Below are 19,416 nucleotides of genomic sequence, written 5' to 3' on the forward strand. Positions count from 1 at the left end.
TTTTTATTTCGAATTACTTTACTTTTATCCCCTAGTTTGGTGAACTATTATTTGATATAATTTTAGTTATGATTTTTTTGAGTTTATGAAAATGTTACTTTAAAAAACAATTTAATGTTATTAAGAGTTGTCCAACCCTTTTTGAGTTTTAAGGTCAATTTTCTTTATTTTTATTTTTTTAAATGCATAATTAAAAAATACATACAACTCTTAATTTTCACCTTGCTTCCACAAATTTCTATTCCATAATAGCCATTTTAGTAATCGAATAATCGAATAATTTTTCAGTCAGTGAGTGTTTTTTACTGAATTTCATTTCATATTTTCCTGACCTTATGATAAAGCACGAATTTTACTTTAAAAAAACTATTTATTTTTATGAAGGGTTGTCCACTCGGACCAACCCAAGGAACTAGATACGAAACAAAATTATGGCAAAGCTGTAAAAATTTCCAACCTCTTAATTTTTTTTCAATCTCAGTCAATTTGCTGGGAATGTCACATAACAATATAATTTGAAATTTAATTATCAGATTTTACTTCGTAATTAAAAAATTACTGAATCAATGAAAAGCGTGTAATAATATATCAAAATGTTGAAACTATAAATGTTTAAATGTGTTCATTTAAATAGTTTATATATTAGGTTGATTCAGTTTCAAATTAGGTTGGCACTTGCAAAAACTATTAAGAGGCGTGTTTTGCAGTTGGTAAACTTTTTTTTCGTTAGTTTTTCCTTTCACTCATATAGTACATTTGCAATCATTTAGTTGTTTTTATACTAGCAATTTTATACCAGAAATAATTTTAAGGCAAAACAACGTTTGCCGGGTCAGCTAGTATACATAGCTCATATTTAGAAATATGAACAGCATTCTTTTTTGCACTAATTTATTAAATGGCAGGAGTTCAAATATGTGCTATGAAAACAAACTCCTTATATATAAAACAATAATTATCCCAATCTGGACATACGGCATTGAGCTATGGGCGTGCGCAAGCAATTCAAATATAAAAAAAATACAAGTAGCGCAATCAAAAATTTTAAGATGCATTGTGAACGCACCCTGGTATGTTACAAATGACACCCTACATAAAGACTTAAAAATAAAAACTATTAATTAGATGTTAAAAGAAAGGAGCAAAAGATACCATGAAAAACTACCAGGTCACCCAAACATTTATTTAAAAGAGATAAGCGAGGAATATCCGACACGCAGATTGAAAAAAAAAATGGCCATACGACCTTAAATAAATGTCAAAAATGAAAATATAAAAGAGAGATATCTCAAAGGAGATAATCTCTTATATGCATTAACACCAACATCACATTGACTTAAAAAATGTATTTAATTTTGATCGACAATAAAAGTATGCAAAAAAAAAAAAAAAGATTTATTAAATAATTAATTTAATTTTACAAAGTTTCAAGACTAGGTTTGGTTTGTCTCATCATCAGAGTGTTATAATTAAATATCTAAAATATGAATATAGCATTATGTGTTAACTGTTCCAACTTCTTCTGCTTACTGGTCCAGTAAGCAGAACAAGTTGGAACAGTGGCATCTATGGATCCAAAGGGTGATTATTGAAATACGGTGGTTATTTCATGATATATCAGTAGTTTATGATCAGAAAATCGTTTACAATATACGATAGTGCTATATTGTGGATCAAAATCCACTAGTTTTCTTTTCACAAGTTTACATCTCTCTCTAGTTTTCCATAACTTACAATAATATTCTCTATTTGGTGTAGAACTATCTGGAACGAACACCAAGTACACAGCACTACCATAATCAAAGAAAATCAAACTTCAACGCGATTGAAAGTAAGGTGACCATAAGTCCCGGTTTACACCCTACTGGGTTTTTTGTCCCGGATTGTCTCGAGTAAAAATTTTATGTTCAATTTCACAAAAATTAACAAAATCCGGGAAACGAACGAATAAGCGCTAATTTTTCAAGTTAATTATAAAGAAAATTTTATGCGGCTCAAAATTATATTTATATATGGCTCAAAACTGAAAGCATATCATAAATAGAAAAATATTAGATAATATAATACATCATCACAGGTAAAAAAGAGTATAATGTAATCGAACAGTAAATTTTCAAAGTCCAATTCTGATTAAAAAAATATCTTTTTTCATTATATTCGCTATGTATTTTATTTGTATTTTTTCTTCTCCGTCCCGGATTAGCATAACTAAAAATTGCCGTCTCGGTCTTGACTTTAAAAAATATGGTCAATTTATTAAAAGTCTTGGTTTCGGCTCATTTGGATAGCGCCATTCAGCTGCCTGTTGTGGATTGTATACCCACATGCTTTGAATGAACGTTTTTGACTATTCAAGATGTTGATGAACCACCAGATCTTCCCCGACTTCTTTGTTCTCTGCAATCGCTTTACACTACTCATATCCCCCTGTTTTTGATCAAGCATGCTTGCCATAGCCATTTTTCACCATTTTCACCAAATCGGCATACGAAATTTTGTTTAAAAACATATTTGTTTATTTTACCTCCTTTATATAAATGAACTATTGCCGTTTAAAATCATTTTATTTATTTTACGTATTCTTTTATTAAAATTATAAAATATTTTATTATATATAAATTGAGCACACGTTACTATTTTATTATAATTTTTCAGACTTCAAGAGTTAGACGAGAAAAGAGTTCGTGGGGTTCGGGAATTTTTAAGAAACGCTGCACAAGCTGAAATGACAGTTGCACCCATTATAGATAAATGTCTACAAGGGATCTGCAATGCCGCAGATAGGATTAACGAAAAAGAAGTAAGGCAGATATTTCTTCTATCAGCATAATATTTATTAAGCTTTCGACCCGGATGCCGGAATTCGCGAGTTGAAAGGGTCAACCTATTTGTGATAATTTATTGATATCTTAACACTTAAAATTTAGTATTTTTTTCATGTTTTAGAATAATTGTGAGGTTCTATGCATGTATAAATACACATTTCGATTCTAATATCATGGAGCATTTCAAGAAACTTAGTCGATGAAACCATAGTTCAGAAAATTATTGTGAACCGCGAAATTTTCAATAGTGTTTTCTCCAAATTTGCTTATATAAACTTACTAATTTTGCATTTGCATATTCATAATCAAAACGAACTTCCTAAAATACTATAATAATTAAAGATTTGAAAAGTACGCGCTTTACCTAAACTTTAGATTATAAAGTGTTCTGTTATGGTGGTTTTGTAATAAAATATTATTAATAATTATTATAAACTATTAATAGAATGTTGCTTAATGTTTATGATAATTCTAGCAGGCAAACTAATGAAAAAAAAGAAAGTTGTAATTTCAAATGGATAAATTTTATATTTTTCAAAATGTTTAAACCCATGTTAATTACTAATTTTAAACTACTATTTATTAATTATATTTCATGTAGCATTTATTTAGAAATATGAATATTTCAGAAAAACGTCTTTAACGAACACGAGCTCATTACCTAAAACTATGCTTAGTATGTTGACGGATTTTTTAAGAAATTAAGTGCTTCATTTCTAGAGCGAAAGAAGTTGCATAATTAATATCGCTTTATTAGATTTAAATAGAATTCCCAAAGTAAATTCGTCTAGACCAGTGATTCCCAAAGTGGTCCTAGACACCAATATCCAAATTTCAACATTTTCAATATTCAAATTTATTTTCTAACTGCATTGTGCCCATATTGAAAATTACAGCTAGAAATGCTCAAAATTCTTGTGATTACGCCACTACGGCATTCGTTCGTTAAGGGCTAATAATGGTTAATTACGTTTTTGTATGTTTTATTCATGTTTATACTTTTATTGTAATGCTTCATATTACAATTATGTTACTGTTTTATTATAATGCTTCATATTATAATTCTATAATTTTTACATGATAGGATTCAGCATTAGTGATAGAAAGGTATAAATCCGGCTTCACTCCTCCTGGGGATTTTCCATTCGAAGATTTATCAAAACAGAATGGCAGCGGAGTCGGTGGCAATCAAATCAACAATCAAACCCTTGCCTCCACGAATCCTATAAACCCACATCCAAGCTTAAACCACCACACCGTGCATCATACTGTAAAAGGGACGTTGGGAGCCAATAAACTCAAGAAAAGGGTTGGATTGTTTGGTATCTTTAGCAGTAATAAGGTTAGTCACAAAATTATTTTAATCATTAAAATTGTCTTTGCAAACGATGACAATACGCATCTCCGCTGATTTTATTAAATTTTTGTGGACGAAAAACAAACATACAAGAAAAAAGTTTTATATTAAATTACATGTTTAATGTTGCAAATAAAACATATTATTTGTCAAATGCAGTTCATTTTGATTTCGATTTTCACAAATCACGAAAAGTGTAATTAATTAGTTGTTTTCTTGTGTGATTCATTAATTAATTGAAACGACTATGAAAACTTGATACCTGAATAGTATGTATTTTAATATGTTCATATTTGTTTATTAATATATTCATTTCTATTCTTAGTGCATAGCGATGTTTCGTAGACATGGTTTAGGCTTGATACTGCACGTGGCTTTTTTAGTGATATATTATTAGATATAGTTAATTTATCTATATTAGCATAACAGTATTTCTATAAATTATTTATTGTATTTATACGTTTTGTTTTAAATCATTCTCGGTAGATGAGAAGTAAATAATAATTAAGAGTATTATGAAAGAAGTAAACTTACTTTTCACGATTAGTATTGTTGATTGATCTACTGAACTATTCAGTAGATATAATATATTCACTAGAATTTATTTTCGTATTAATAATTAATATAATATCACATTAATAGAATATATTTTTGCACTATTATGTATAATTAATACAATATCGCATTGATCTAATATTAAAATAAGTGTTAATGTTACGATATTAATACTATATTCTTTTTCTTGAAAATCTAAATGGTGTCGGCCCGTAATTTGCTCAATGATGCACTTCATTTCGTCCTTATCAAATGTAAGTAACGGAATGAGATTTAGTATACTTTCTGTGCTCTAACAAAATGATACGAGATCATGAGTTTACACTTTTTCTTATATTATTCCACAACTGAATATGGCACCGGCTATTGACTATGATACGACTTTGCACTTTTCTAACCGTTTATTAAAGCTTGTTTTAGTGTAAATTTTAGTAATGAATTTAGTAAATTTGAAGAAATATATGTGAAAGCCATATATTTGTAACCATCGGAAAACCACGTAGAACATATAATAAATTATTTAATTTTGCTCCGGCGCCATATTTTTGGTGTAGATCTGCACTAAGCTAAATAACATTACAAAATGCAGCAAATATCTTATGTTATATATTTATGATTTATTTATGTCTGTATGCTTGATAAATTAAATATGCTTAATCCTTGTTTCTATGTTTGTTTAATACTTGTTTGTTGTATCTCGTAAAATTCGATAATTTAAAGCTTTATATTGTGCCTTTACATAGCTTAAATAAATAAATTTAAATTGAAATACGATACTAATATAAAATATACCAATTCGAACGTTTTGACAAGACTCGTCCAACACGAAATCACAGTAGCGAATTAACTTTTTCAATTAATAATTGAATTTCAATACTAATTTCTATTTCAATGTTAAGCATATATAAGAGATTAGGACATACGGATTTTATTGATGATATGAAAATACTAATAAGGTCTTTGGACAGAAGTTTAATTACAAAAATTAATTTATATTAGGAAAAAAGTGGGTGCATTCTATATATTGCAAGTAAATTGTATTGTGTAAGCAAATAGTTGAACGGTTAAATTTACTTGCATATATCTTTTACAAAATGTAGGTGATAACGATGGCAGTTTTCTCGCGAATAAAGTATTTGCATAAATTTATTACAATTGAAATTAAATATAAATTGATATTTTGACATTTTATTTGAATTGTGTTTATAAACAGTTTTAATATTTATATGTTAAAGTTAATAATAATTATGTATTACTAATACTTTATTAGTATATAATAAGTTTTTGATCTTGATACCAGTAAACATTATAGTCACGGATATTCTTTTTAGATCTACAAGCGCATTCACGATTTAATATACGACTAAGCCCCATTTTTTCAGACTTTTAATAATATTTATAACCAAACTACATTCCATAGGCCTATAATATTTTAGAACGTTCAAATGAAGAATAAAAATATAAGGCGAGTTTTTCTTGTAGGTGATATGAGTATGGAAATGAATTTATTTAATGCGTTATTGTATCCAAAATTATTTGACTATATTGCATGTATATATATATATATATATATATATATATATATATAATTTTGCTTTTGCATGAATTCCTAATACCCAGAATTTGCTCATCATTGGCGGCTTTAGTAACGTAATTTTGTTTGCTTATTTCATGCCAACACAGAAGTTTCTTGACGCCTGCCTTACTGTCAAGGTATGCTTTGTATATTATAATATTTAGGAAATTATTTGTCAATACAGCTTGGTTTATAGTTTTGACTATATTTTGATTTCATTTAATGTGAGCATATAAGATTAATAGAAGAATAATTTGTTTGTTTTAAATCAGAAATGAGCATAATTAACGGTAAAGAAACACAAATGTAGTTCTACTTTTATTTGGTTTATACTCACTTCTCTGAAAAATATATGTTGACGACTATTGGCATAATTGAATAATATAATTGAAAAGTGAAGAAGTGAAAAAATTAATTTAATAACAAGTTCTACTTACCGTAAATGGCTCACTAAGCTTTCTGATCTAAAATTCTGGTTTCTCTTACAATTAGACAAAAATCATATCGAACTACTATGCTTACTACTATTCACGTGCCGACTCAAATGATTCCGAATCTATTGAAATTTACTATACATTTATATTTATTTATATTAGTTGAAAAAATTAGAACTATTAAAAAGTTGAAAATATTAAAACTAATCACTAATTGTAGCATGTAAAATGTGACATACTGATGATAAAAACACAGAACTTTGGAAACTTTTGGATTGGAATCATTTAATTTGAATTGGCATCACTCGCAACTATTTTAACATACTCTACTTCTAATAATAATAGTATATAACTTTATAAGAATATCTGTTTATTATATTACTTGCAAATCCAAATGTTAATTCGAGCTTATTGTTATAATCTAGAATGATGAATGTTTTTATCATTAATTATTTTCATTTAATGTGAACGCAGGATAACAATTCAAAAGCTTCAGTATTTAAATTTGTACGCAAACATTCTTGCTTTAGTTTTTTATATGTTCGGGTTGTGGTCGGTATTAGATATAACTTTTTATGTTGTTACATTTCATGTTTGTATATTTATGTATAATGTTTAATTTTATGTTGATATATGTTATTAATTAATACCGCTCTTGAATATAATAATTGATGCAATATATATTTTAGGTATTTTATCATTTTGTTTTTTTATTAATCTGATTTACGATTTTTGCAATACTTCCTCTTAATTTAAAAAAAAAATAATATTGTAATTTTCTACATAGGATTTTGTTTATTACCTTTTCAATTACATCATAATTTATTTATATTATTTTCTGTAAATTTATTTTTATGTAAATTTTATTGAATTAATCACTAAAATTTAATTCAATTCTCGATTTTCTGTGGTATCAAATTAAATTACGTTTTTATTTCATATATGAACGTAATTAATAATAAGTTGCAAAAAAATTGACAAGAATCATAAAGTGTTTGAAAATTATTTACAATATGCTTCTCTGATTTGTTTCTAGTGAAAAAGGTCAAATGAAACATTGGCAAAATACATGGTCTGTTCAAAAAAATTTCGGAATTTTCGTTTTTTCAAAAAAATATTTATTTATTCGTCTACATTAATGTGGTCCCCTTCAAAGTAGTCCCCCCCAGATATAATACACTTATGCCAGCGTTTTTTCCAATTTTCGAAGCACCCTTGATATTCACTTTTTGATATGTCCTTGAGCACTCTCAGCGATTTTCTTCAATCGAGGAAAACCGCCGTCCTTTCATGGGTCTCTTCAACTTTGGGAATAGGAAAAAGTCACACGGAGCCATATCTGGTGAATTTTTGCACTTTGCAACACTTTATTTCATTTTTTACGCAAAATTTAATACAAATTCTTTGACTTTTCAATTCTTCCATTGTAAAAATCGCCGAGCTCAGAAAAACACGTCGAACCTTAGCGACTACCACAGACAAAGTAAACAGTGAATATAGCTGAAAATTTCATCATACTTTAGGGGCATGTATACCAACACAATAAAAAAAAATTTTGACAATCAGACACTCCAGACCCGCGAAATTTAATTATTAGTAATTCCGGGTACTTTTTGAACAGACTTCGTATATTTGTGTGTGTGAATTAACGACTTATTTTATTTCATAAAATTATTGTTATAGCAGTGTTTTATTAAAAGTCTCTAGAAATATTTTTTTTGGTAATTCCATGTCTAAAGTCTTTTCTGATCACTTGTTTATATTTTAACTCATTGCGCTTGTATGCTTCGATATAGACGAAGTAAATACGAATTTTACGGATTAAGAAGAATGTTTCTTTGACAACTTATAATAATCGCACAAAATTTAACAAATTAATGTATAAACGTTTCAATTGATATGTTTGGGAGTTTCTATATGTAACGTGGTATGTTGTTCTATTAAATCCTTTATAAAAGGAATTGATCAATACATTTTATTCTTTCATAATACAGAACTCTTTAAACGTTGATGGTAATAAGGAGGACTTCAGTGATCTTCCGCCAAATCAACAAAGAAAACGACTAGGGGCTCGAGTGCAAGAATTGCAACAGCGAGTGGCACAAGAGACAAATTCTAGAGACGGACTTATGAAAATGAAAAGCGTCTACGAAGCCAATCCTGCTTTAGGAGACCCTATGACCGTAGAAGGTTAGTTTTTTTTCTAAAATAAGAATTGGTTTGATGATGTTTATGAAAATATATATTATTTCCACTATTTAAAAAATCCATGTCACCTTAGACATTGCTCATACGAATTCTACCCTATATAACCGTTAAAGGTTAGTTTTCTTTCTAAAATGAAAAAAAATGAGATAATGTTTATGAAAATATATATTACAGTAACATATATTTACTGAAATAATTATTGTCTAAATATTTTTGATACATACATGATTTAACTATTATTAATTAATGTTGGAAGTTAATTCACCGCTTAGAGAAAAGTAAAAGAAAAGCAATTTTTAAGGCGATGAATGTTTAATAATTATTCTAAGGCCAATCTGTAGTTCAATTGATTGCTTCACAAATAATTCTTAGTTATTTTCAAATTATGTATTCTTTTGCATTTAAGGGTTATAAGTGGCCGCTAAATCATTTGAAGTCTGTAGTTTACTTTGGTTTGATTGGTTAATTTTATTTTTGAAATTTTGAAAACAGAAACAAATCTCGTCATCTCATTTTGTTCTAATAAATACGCACAATGTTTAAAACTAAACTCAAGTTCGCACATCGAAAACTAGCATGAGCAAAATGGAATAAAGATTTATCAATCATTTTCCAGAATTTCCTATCTGACGGTACAATTTTTCATTTATAAATTATTATCAATAAACAACTACTCATTATACTAAGTTACGAAGCAGTTAATAACATATTATTGTTTTCCATATGTGGCTGTGAACATAATATTATCAATATAAGTTAAACGATTTTTATAACAAATCCATTCTGAAATATGTAGTTTTTTTATGTTGTTTATAAATTAAATTTAAAATTAATAGTAATTATTCTAATCTCCAAAAAATATTTTAATTTTTCTACTTCTATTTATTCTTCTTTCTAACAAAATAATAATATGATTAAAGTTTTTCTTGCACAGAGTAGTATTTTTATTACATAAAAGCATATTCTGTGTAAAATTCAAAATATATAAGTACTTACTTATACTAAAAATATTAAATGCATTTAGTTTAGCTAAATAATTTTTACATTTTAATAATATAATGTGACTTGGATAACTGAACATTACATAATTTCAGGTCAATTAAATGAATCTGAACATAAATTAGAAAAATTAAGGATAGAATTGAAAAAATATGAAGGATTTTTAGAGGCTGCTCTTAATCAACAACAGGGCAGTAGTCCGCAGGCTTTAAGAGCGAATGGTGTTAAAAATTATAGGTAAGAAACAAGTGCCAAATATATAATGAACAATTTTGAATATATTGATAATTGAAATTGGGTTTTAAATGATTTATATTTTTAATATCATTTTAAATTTAAGCTATATCAGAAACTTTTTAACTTCCGTAGGGCAAGTTATAGTAATCGCAAAAAAATCGAAAATGAAAATTTTTATATATCTTTACGTTTCAGAGGTTTCTGAACATTTTGGCATACCTTAGAAAAAATGGATGTATGTGTGTGTGTGTGTGTGTATGTATGTATGTATGTATGTGCGTGTGTGTATGTATGTGCGGATACAAATTTTCGTCGACGATTTCGGGAACACGGATCAACCGATTTGAATAATTAAAAAAACATTCGATTCGTATTGATAAGGAGACATGCTGATTAGTTTTTGGCGAAAGCAGGCCTAGCCGTTCCGAAGATACGGGGCAAAAAGTGCCAAAAGCAGTACCTCCGTTTTTAAGAGAACGGAGCGTCCGATTTGAATAATTCAAAAAACATTTTACTTGTATTGACAAGATGTAGAATTGATCAAATTTCATGGAGGCAGGTCTAGCGGTTTCGGAGATCTAATAAAAAAAGTAAAAAAAAATGCCATTCGGCGGTTAAAAATGATCATTAGACATATGCACATCAAAATATCAGATATTTTATAGAGATTTTAACAATGAGTATAATTTTTTTTTACATTTCTATGGGTTCCGTACCAATGCTTATGCGTTAGACGGCGGCGCGGCACTTGCGAGCTTTAACATTTCGTCTCTATGCAGTTCAAGCAGTGCGATTGCTTTGAAAAAAAGTTCAGTATTTCCAAAATATGTCAAAATAAATTTTTTTTCCCCAAAAAATTTTTTGTTTTAAATAAAAAAAATTTTTTTTTTCAAAAAAAAGTAATTTTTTGTCAAATTTATAGTTTCTCAAAAATCATATTTTTCGAAGTAAAATTTTTTCAAAAATGTTAATCGTTTTTGAAAAAATAATAATTATTGATACGGGAAGTTCCAGCAATTTGCCTTAAGGCACGATGCCCTAATTGCCTTAAGACAGAATTCCACTTACAGCTAGTTGATATGAAAATGATATATTTTACCTAACATGCATAGTAGCCCGTTCAGTATAAGTTATTTTTTGATCATACATTTGGATTGGTAGTTCCTTTCAGTGGGACTTCGATAAAATTCTAATTATATACAAAAGTAACGAAAATATTTTATAAATAATCTGTATTAATCAAAATATATATTTTTTTAATAAATATAATATTGTTGTTGTTGTTTATTATGCATTTGATTAATATTTTAATTTTAATTTTAATTTGCATTAAACCTAATAATTGGGCAATTAAGCGATTGTATCATATTATGATACATTAGGTTTAAGGCAAATTATAATTAATATATTAATCTAATACACAACAATATTATATTTATTAAAAAAATATATTTTCATATGTAGTATATTATACTACAGTTTTGAATCAATTTATCAAAAAAAGTTATTTATTTATCGTTTAGAAACTCAAATGGAAGTGGGGATGCAGATGAAGGAAGCTTATCACGATCTGCAAGCGATAGTAGTGTTGCAGGTGGCCAAAATGCAAATAATGCTTTGGCGACAAATGCGAATAATAATCATGGGTAATTAGAAACCGATATAACAAATTTACGACATAATTAAAAGCAATATTAAAAAACAATTGAATTATATTTTACAGCAGCTCAGCAAGCCCTGAATCTGGCTTAGGGGCATCTCACAGTTCATTACCAGGACCTACATCTGTAGAAGTTGATGTTGTTGATACAATAAATAATGATGAAACCTACTATGAAGCAGATACGTTGCAACCGCTTGGTTCTTGCCGTGCTCTTTATCCGTTCGAAGGTATGAGTTGTTTGCTACATTTTAAACTTCCCGAAGGAGAAGTTTTTGTTTTCATCAAAAAATCCGATTCGCTAATTTTATGTTTCCTCAGCGTTTCAAGCCATTCTGAATCGAATGCGACCAAATTTGGAAAAAGTATTTGTGTGTGTGTGTGAACAGATTTTTTGCCGTAAATCGACGTTTTCTCAAAAACAAATCGATTTCCAAAATTCAAAAGCCATTTAATGTATCTCGATGAGGTCTAGTGTTTATCAACTTTACGCAACGAACGGCCATGTCGTTTCTTTGTAAATAGCAGAACAGTGAAAAATTTTCAGCCCGCAATTCTGAATCGATTTTGAAAATTTAAAAACCGTTCGAAAGATATTGGTTGAGAATCGTGCTGATAAGTTTTTGGTAAAGATCGGCCGGGCCGTTTTCTTGTAATAAAGTATTAAATTTTTTTTTTGACGATTTTTATGATTTTTTTTTGACGGTAGATACCACAGTCTTATTATATATAGATCATACTAAAATATTACGGCCCTACAGTCATTTATTTTAAAAATTCGTCAAAGTTTGCAAAAATTAATGTTTTTTTTTTTTTTGACGTTTGTCAAAATTAGAACTTTCATCGACGTTTGCTTAAAATCGCCTGAACCGATTTCAAAAATTTAAATGCCAATCGATGTATTATGCTGTGGATTATCTTTTCTTAATTTTGTGCAACGATCGGTTGCGCCGTTTCTTTGTAAATGGCAGAAAAGTGAAAAAATTGTCCGCGTTTTAGCTCTCAATTCTGCTTAGCTACTCTTCTTACAGATAATTTAAATGTGTTTGAGAAAATTCTATTGGAAATCGCAATGTTTAGATTTAGTTGATAGCAATAACTTTATTTTCGAAATAAATAGTTGAAAATTTTATCTAAATATCTAAATCTCAATTTTGGTTGATTAAGCCAATTCTTTCACATTTCGGGCAAATTCATGCAACTTGCCTTAAGGCTAAATATCACTTTCAATTAGTTCAAAATATATTGTTTGCTTTCCTATTTATTTACATGTATTGTGATGCAAGTTTTAGGACTTTAACCTTAATGTTTTTAATTGTGTAATTTAATTTCTCGTAAGCTAAAAGTATTGGTATAAAGAAAAAAATTATCTAAAACTTATCAATATTATTAGTATGTACTTATTTTTTGTATTAAATCTTTCGGAATGCTCAAGTTTGTTGATTGAAGTATGTGAAGATAAAATACCACAATTAAAAATATTATTTGTAAAAAAGATTTTGAAACCACGGTTTTCATAAATAATTATTCCATCAGCGACGAGCGATGGCTCAATACCAATGGAAGAAGGCGAAGAACTACAAGTGATGGAATTAGATCAGGGTGACGGCTGGACACGTGTGAGACGGTTAGGAGGGCCCAATGGTTGGGAGGAGGGATTTGTACCAACGAGTTACATCGAAAGTACATTATTTGCATAACCAAATGCCTAAACTTGGATCGTGCGGGCATGAGGGGTCGTGGCGTAAGTACAGTATTACATAAATAATATAAGACACTTATTTTTGAAATTTGTCACCTTCGATTAAACTATATAAAATTGTCACGGTCAGTTTCAATAACATTAGTAAGAACTATACACGTTTTTAAGGGTTTCATTCAAGGTTTGTGTTTCAAAGATTAAAGAATTAAAATTTTTAATTAAATATTAAAGATTATTAGTGTTATTTCGTTCACATAAATTGATGGTCTAGCGAATTAAAATTGGATGTGAAAATATCACTCTTTATGGTTTCCTTAACTTTTTCATTTTGATATTACTTATTATTAATTTTAGCAGACTGCTTTTTCTGATATATTTTTTTCAAAGATAATAAGTTACAAGAGCGAATTACTGTTGTATATATATCAGGAAAAAATTGAAACGTTTATGATGTTGCAGAATGTTGTAACTGATCTATGGTGCTTGAAGCTTTGTGATGTCTTGTTGCAAGTAAATATTTCCGGGCTAAGAATATGATGTTGTTATATAAAAATAACAAATGCAGAGAAATATATATTTAGCATTGCGTGGAATATAAACTCCTATAAAAAGTATTTAATTGTGAAATCTGAATCATGTGAATGGAAATTTTTAGTATTAAATTTATTCTCTAAATATTTTACATATACACAATATATTAAATGCAGTAGGTAGTTGATTTCTCCTTTTTCTAATGACTAGTATTTTATTGTGTTGTGAATACTTCATAAACTATTTTTGTGAGTTCCTGAACTTTATTTGGTTCAGAAATATTTTTCCAAATCATTTTTTACAAATATGAATTGCTTATGATAATTTGCTCAAAACTATATAAATGTATGGAGATATGTAAGACTACTACTAGTCATAATGTATTTTTTAATTGATAATTCCAGTGCTACATAATTTAATGGTAGGACATAAAAATAGAAAGCTATCACTGCTAAAATTCATTTAATAGATTAAAGTATTAAAGTATTTATACTTTTATGGTAAAAATTGAATGTATTTCCTATGAATACATAATAGCTATAATCATTATTAATAATCACAGTTTTGTAAATCCATTGTGAAATTTAGTTAAAAATCTCATTCAGAATCTTTGGTGGATTGCATATTGTGATAATGCCTCTAATATGCAAACTAAGGGGCTGGACCTATACTAATACATATTCATTTTAAATTGCTTATATAGATTTGTAAATATTATATTCTTTTAAAAATTAAATATTTGTCAATATGTATATGTGTGCTTATATACCTCGCTGGTATTACAAGCACAAGGTGTATAATGCACAGTATTTTTAGACTAAAGTAAGTAGAGATAATTATGTATGATATGTATTTAAAAATAGTGTTATGTTAGATACATTTTGATAGATAAAATCATCATTTAAAATATTTTGCCAGACAATTATTAGGCCAATTGTTATAAAATTGTATACCACAAGTCAGATTCAGTAAACTCGTAGTTTTAAGCAAAGTTGATACAAACTCTGATAACAAAGGCAATATTTACAGCAAAATAAATAAATATATGAAAAAAAAATCTTACAATAAATTTTTGTTTCAATCAATCAAATTCTTGAATCTCAAAAATATTATATTATCAGTTAGCAAATGACCTTCTGCTTATCTATATCGTTATAATTCAGCAATGCTCTGTTCAGCTGCTATTATGCCTTTGCAATAAGATTCTATAGCTTAATAAAAATACTGATATCTGAGTTTTACTATATCTAAGTGTGTGGTACTGATTTTAAGTTATTTATTACTATTTGTTTGCCATTATTAATTTATTTCTGGTTAAATCCTAAACTTATTCTCATAATGTTGTAATGAATGTGTTTGAATTTGTATTTGTATGGCAGTTGTTTTTTAACAATAAAAAAAAATTATATTTTGTTGAAAAAGCTAAAACTCGGTGGCATGTTTTTCTTGACTGAATGTAATCTTATTAATGAGTAACAAATAGTTTTGAATGTCTATGTTTTGAAGATAAATATATATATATATATCATGAATTCATTTCATAATTGCTATGTACATTCATGCTGAAAATAAAATAATCAATATAAAAACTTTATTTTTTAGATCGTGTATTTAGATAATTTGATAATAAAAATTTATTTATATGTAAAACATGCTTATGATATTACAGTTAGGAATGAAAATATATCAACTGTTTAAATGACTAACTAATAAAATATTAACAAATTATGGATAAATACACTCCATTAATAAATAAATAAATTACCAATATATCATTACTCATTCTACTTTAGGGCCAAATAATTTATTCAGATCAAACATGCAACAACTGTAAAGATTACATAATAAACTGAAGCTTGAGTAATAACAAATTATAATCAGCTGTTATTTATCGATGATGGATGAAGTTTCTTCTGAATAAATAACTTTCTGGCAGTTTATTTGATTTCATGAATATAATTCTTTTATTTAAAATAATATATAAACTGAACATCAAATATAAATTTATTTCTATTGGCATGTAACCAATATAAATATTAGCTCAATATAATATAAGAACTTTCAGCAAATGTTTTAAAAGGCAACAACACCATTTTAAAACTTACATGCAAAATTATGATTGTTTGCTAATAGTATGGCAAAGCTATATTTCTTTGTGATACTTTCAGAACAGGTATTCATTGACTCTCTTCCCTATTTATAGGTCTATTATAAAGAAAATATTTCATATTTGAGCAAATATTCTGCCAGAAACGTGTAATAATTACAGGTTTCATATTCAAAATCTATAAAATGGACAATAAGGCTTTTGATTTGAATGATTTTATCACATTCGACTCAAATAGTCACAGAGAAAACATTTTGTGTTTGTGTAATATTACGTATCACCACTTCCACAACAACTACTGTCTGCTGCAACTTTTCTTTGAGATTTAAGATCTACAGTTAAAGGATCAGTTCCAGATATTGATTCTGCTTTTCGATCATAACTCAACCATTGTCGAACAGCCAAAGTAAAAGCTTCTAGAACATTTTGGGAAGTTTTCGCTGAAGTTTCAATGAAACATGTTATATGGTTATCATTACACCAATCAGCAACATACTCTAGAGATATTTGTCTAGCTTCAGGGGGAACGTCACACTAAAAATGTTTGAATGAGTCATAAAATAAATATAGCAAATGAAAAATGATTCATAATTAAAATATATTGTACCTTATTTCCTACAACTATAAAGGGGAATGTATCAGGTGAAACATCAGCATAGCGCAGGAATTCTTCACGCCATTCTTGCAGGCCTTTGAAACTCGCTGAGTCATCAACAGCATAAGTTAATAGGCAAACATCTGATCCTCTATAAAAGGGAGTTCTAAGTGCTCTGAATCGTTCTTGACCAGCAGTGTCCCAAATCTTGAAATGGATAAATTTTTTTATTAAACAAGAATAATTTTATTTTAGTGTGTTCAGTTCAGCTAAATATGGGAATCAATAAAAAAATAAAAAGGCAAAACTGATGTCAAAATATTAATAGGCGCCCCAAGTGATTTAAAAAAGTGCACAAAGTAAAAACAGCTTCATGTTCATAGAAAGGTAATAAATAACATTAATATAGATTGAGACAGGAATGAAAAAAAAAGGATAAACCTTAGTTATAGAAAAAAATCTATTTACATTTTTTTTTTCATGTGCCATACAATTAAGATGTTTATTTTTGGATTCTCAATTAACTATCATTTTCTATTTAATTTTTTAAATTACATATGTGTGTGTAATCTGCTAATATCAACTATTAAGACTTTTTCCATTATACGTATTTTATTTTTTTAACTAGTGTAGTAAGTTTTTTTTATATTTTATTTGTATTCTTATTTATCATTATATCTATTATTTACATAGATAGTTTTTTTACATTTTTATTTATTATTTTATAATTTTATAATTTTTAAATATTTATTATATATATATATATATATATATATATATATATATATATATATATTGAAGTTGTGTCCACTATAGAAGATTCAAATTAGGATTCGAATTGTATGTATTTTTTAAAAATAATTTTGTTTAATTATTAATAACGGAATAAAAGTGAAAAAACTTGTTGGTTCTTAATTATATGTATATCGGAATGACAATGTAAAGATTGAATGGAGATCATCATTCAGTTGGTTACCAAACAGTTTGCATTTGCAAGTGCCATTTGTTGGATTTATTACAAATTCAATTGATACTGTTTTAGGATTTCAAACCCAAAACAACAGTAAGATAGTCGCCGAAAAAAATTTTACCTCCGAAGATTGTCTGACTGCCCGCGTTACTGAGCCACCTTGCCAACTCAATACACATTTGGGAAAGTATAACAGTTTGAATCTGGTAAAACAGCATAGTTTGGAGCCTAAGAACAGCTAGACAATGTCTTGAAAAAAATTACAAGGAATCACTATTTGAGTCAACTCAGGCTAGTAGATTTATTATTTAAGATTTTTTTTTGTTTGTGTTTTGTAACTGAAATACTGTTTGACTCTGACAATAGTTAATAAAAACGGACGGCGCTAAATAATAGTATTTTCAACTGCTATTAAATTATTTCCAAAAGTTAATCAAGATACACCAATGCTAACTATAATTGAGACTACCACCAGAAAAAAAAACTATATTTGATTCTTGGAACAAATTGAAGTGTTGATTATAATAAAAGAATATGCTAGTTATTGAATCATATTTATTTCTATCAGAAAATTGAACAGTTTAAAGCAAAATGTAATGAGCCATTAAAAAGTTTTGAAATAGGGTTGAAATGCTATTATGATAGATCAATTACTTTAATATTTAATACAAATACGTATAATTTATCCAGATTTATTTTAAAGATATTTTGATGTACAAAATTATATTAGTATATTTGTGTTCTATGTGTGGACTTAGATCCGGTCAAACGGATAATTTTTTTAGACACATTCAAATATTAATAAAATAAAGAACGATTAAGTACAGCACAAGAAAGGTTTTGTAATAAAATCAGTTATGTTTATTATGTGAAATGGAATTAGCACCCACCATTTATGCCTTTGAAACTAGCTTTTTATGCATTAACTGAGCATAATATAAAAATTATTCCGCGACTACATCCTTTTGACTAGACATTTTTTTTGTCTTAAAAGGCTGAAAGAATGTTGTGTTGGAGGAAATTCTGTCAAAAACTATTATCCCACAAACAGAATGCAATTTTTTTGCTCTAATGAAAATATACATAAACATGATGATATGTAATTTTGGTAGGATAAACATGTTTGAATAGGATAAACTTGTTTGACATTATATGAAAAAATAGGTGACTTAAATTTTCAGATATCATCAACACTTTGTACTTTGTACAACATAATTGTAACATAAATTTTAGAATAATGTTACTTTTAATGTAGATAAATTAAGACATTTTATATTTGCTATTTTATTTTATTAGACTATTGTTGATTTTTACTTACGAAAATATTCAAAATCAAATCTATCAAATTTACCTGCAATGTATAATTTTCACCGTCAACTTGAATTTCTTTATTCATAAATTCGACACCAAAGTATGAAAACTGTGTTCATCAAAATGATTTTTGACAAAACGATTCATCAAGCAACTTTTACCAACTCCACCATCACCCAAATCACAACTTTCAATAGGGTGTTTTTAAATTGCGAAACCATGACTGGATTGTTATTTTTGACGACATTATCATCTGTAAAGCAAAATTGTTATTTACGTCATTTTGACATTTCAATCCAAAAATCATATATTTGCCACACCCGGGATATGAGAACTAAAATTCCGGTCC

At 27.7% G+C, this 19,416-nt stretch overlaps 3 protein-coding genes across 6 annotated transcripts in view; 2 read left to right on the forward strand and 1 right to left on the reverse strand.

The window, feature by feature from the left end:
* Positions 1–14,237, forward strand: part of LOC113371479 (formin-binding protein 1-like) — an 80,124-nt gene extending 65,887 nt beyond the window's left edge. Inside the window, exons 7-15 of one of the 4 annotated variants that reach the window (XM_026612104.1) lie at positions 2,656–2,800; positions 3,910–4,167; positions 6,421–6,450; positions 8,742–8,937; positions 10,050–10,191; positions 11,715–11,837; positions 11,915–12,081; positions 13,388–13,595; positions 14,013–14,237. In XM_026612104.1, the coding sequence (XP_026467889.1) occupies positions 2,656–2,800; positions 3,910–4,167; positions 6,421–6,450; positions 8,742–8,937; positions 10,050–10,191; positions 11,715–11,837; positions 11,915–12,081; positions 13,388–13,551 (1,225 nt within the window). In that variant the 3' untranslated portion in view covers positions 13,552–13,595; positions 14,013–14,237. The remainder of the gene's footprint in view (positions 1–2,655; positions 2,801–3,909; positions 4,168–6,420; positions 6,451–8,741; positions 8,938–10,049; positions 10,192–11,714; positions 11,838–11,914; positions 12,082–13,387; positions 13,596–14,012) is intronic. The other 3 variants (XM_026612102.1, XM_026612106.1, XM_026612105.1) reach the window with 3 other exon arrangements.
* Positions 1–19,416, forward strand: part of LOC113371478 (protein ECT2-like) — a 365,352-nt gene that overhangs the window by 135,252 nt on the left and 210,684 nt on the right. The window lies entirely within an intron of this gene.
* Positions 16,020–19,288, reverse strand: LOC113370130 (ras-related protein Rab-9A-like). Its single transcript, XM_026610798.1, is given in 5 exon segments — positions 16,020–16,725; positions 16,799–16,993; positions 19,108–19,166; positions 19,169–19,249; positions 19,252–19,288. Coding segments are annotated over 5 exon segments (636 nt in total). The 3' UTR covers positions 16,020–16,461.

The sequence above is a fragment of the Ctenocephalides felis genome, unplaced genomic scaffold (assembly GCF_003426905.1).
Source record: "Ctenocephalides felis isolate EL2017-DRISC unplaced genomic scaffold, ASM342690v1 CF-g0.4_SCAFFOLD_01492, whole genome shotgun sequence".
Lineage (NCBI taxonomy): Eukaryota > Metazoa > Arthropoda > Insecta > Siphonaptera > Pulicidae > Ctenocephalides > Ctenocephalides felis.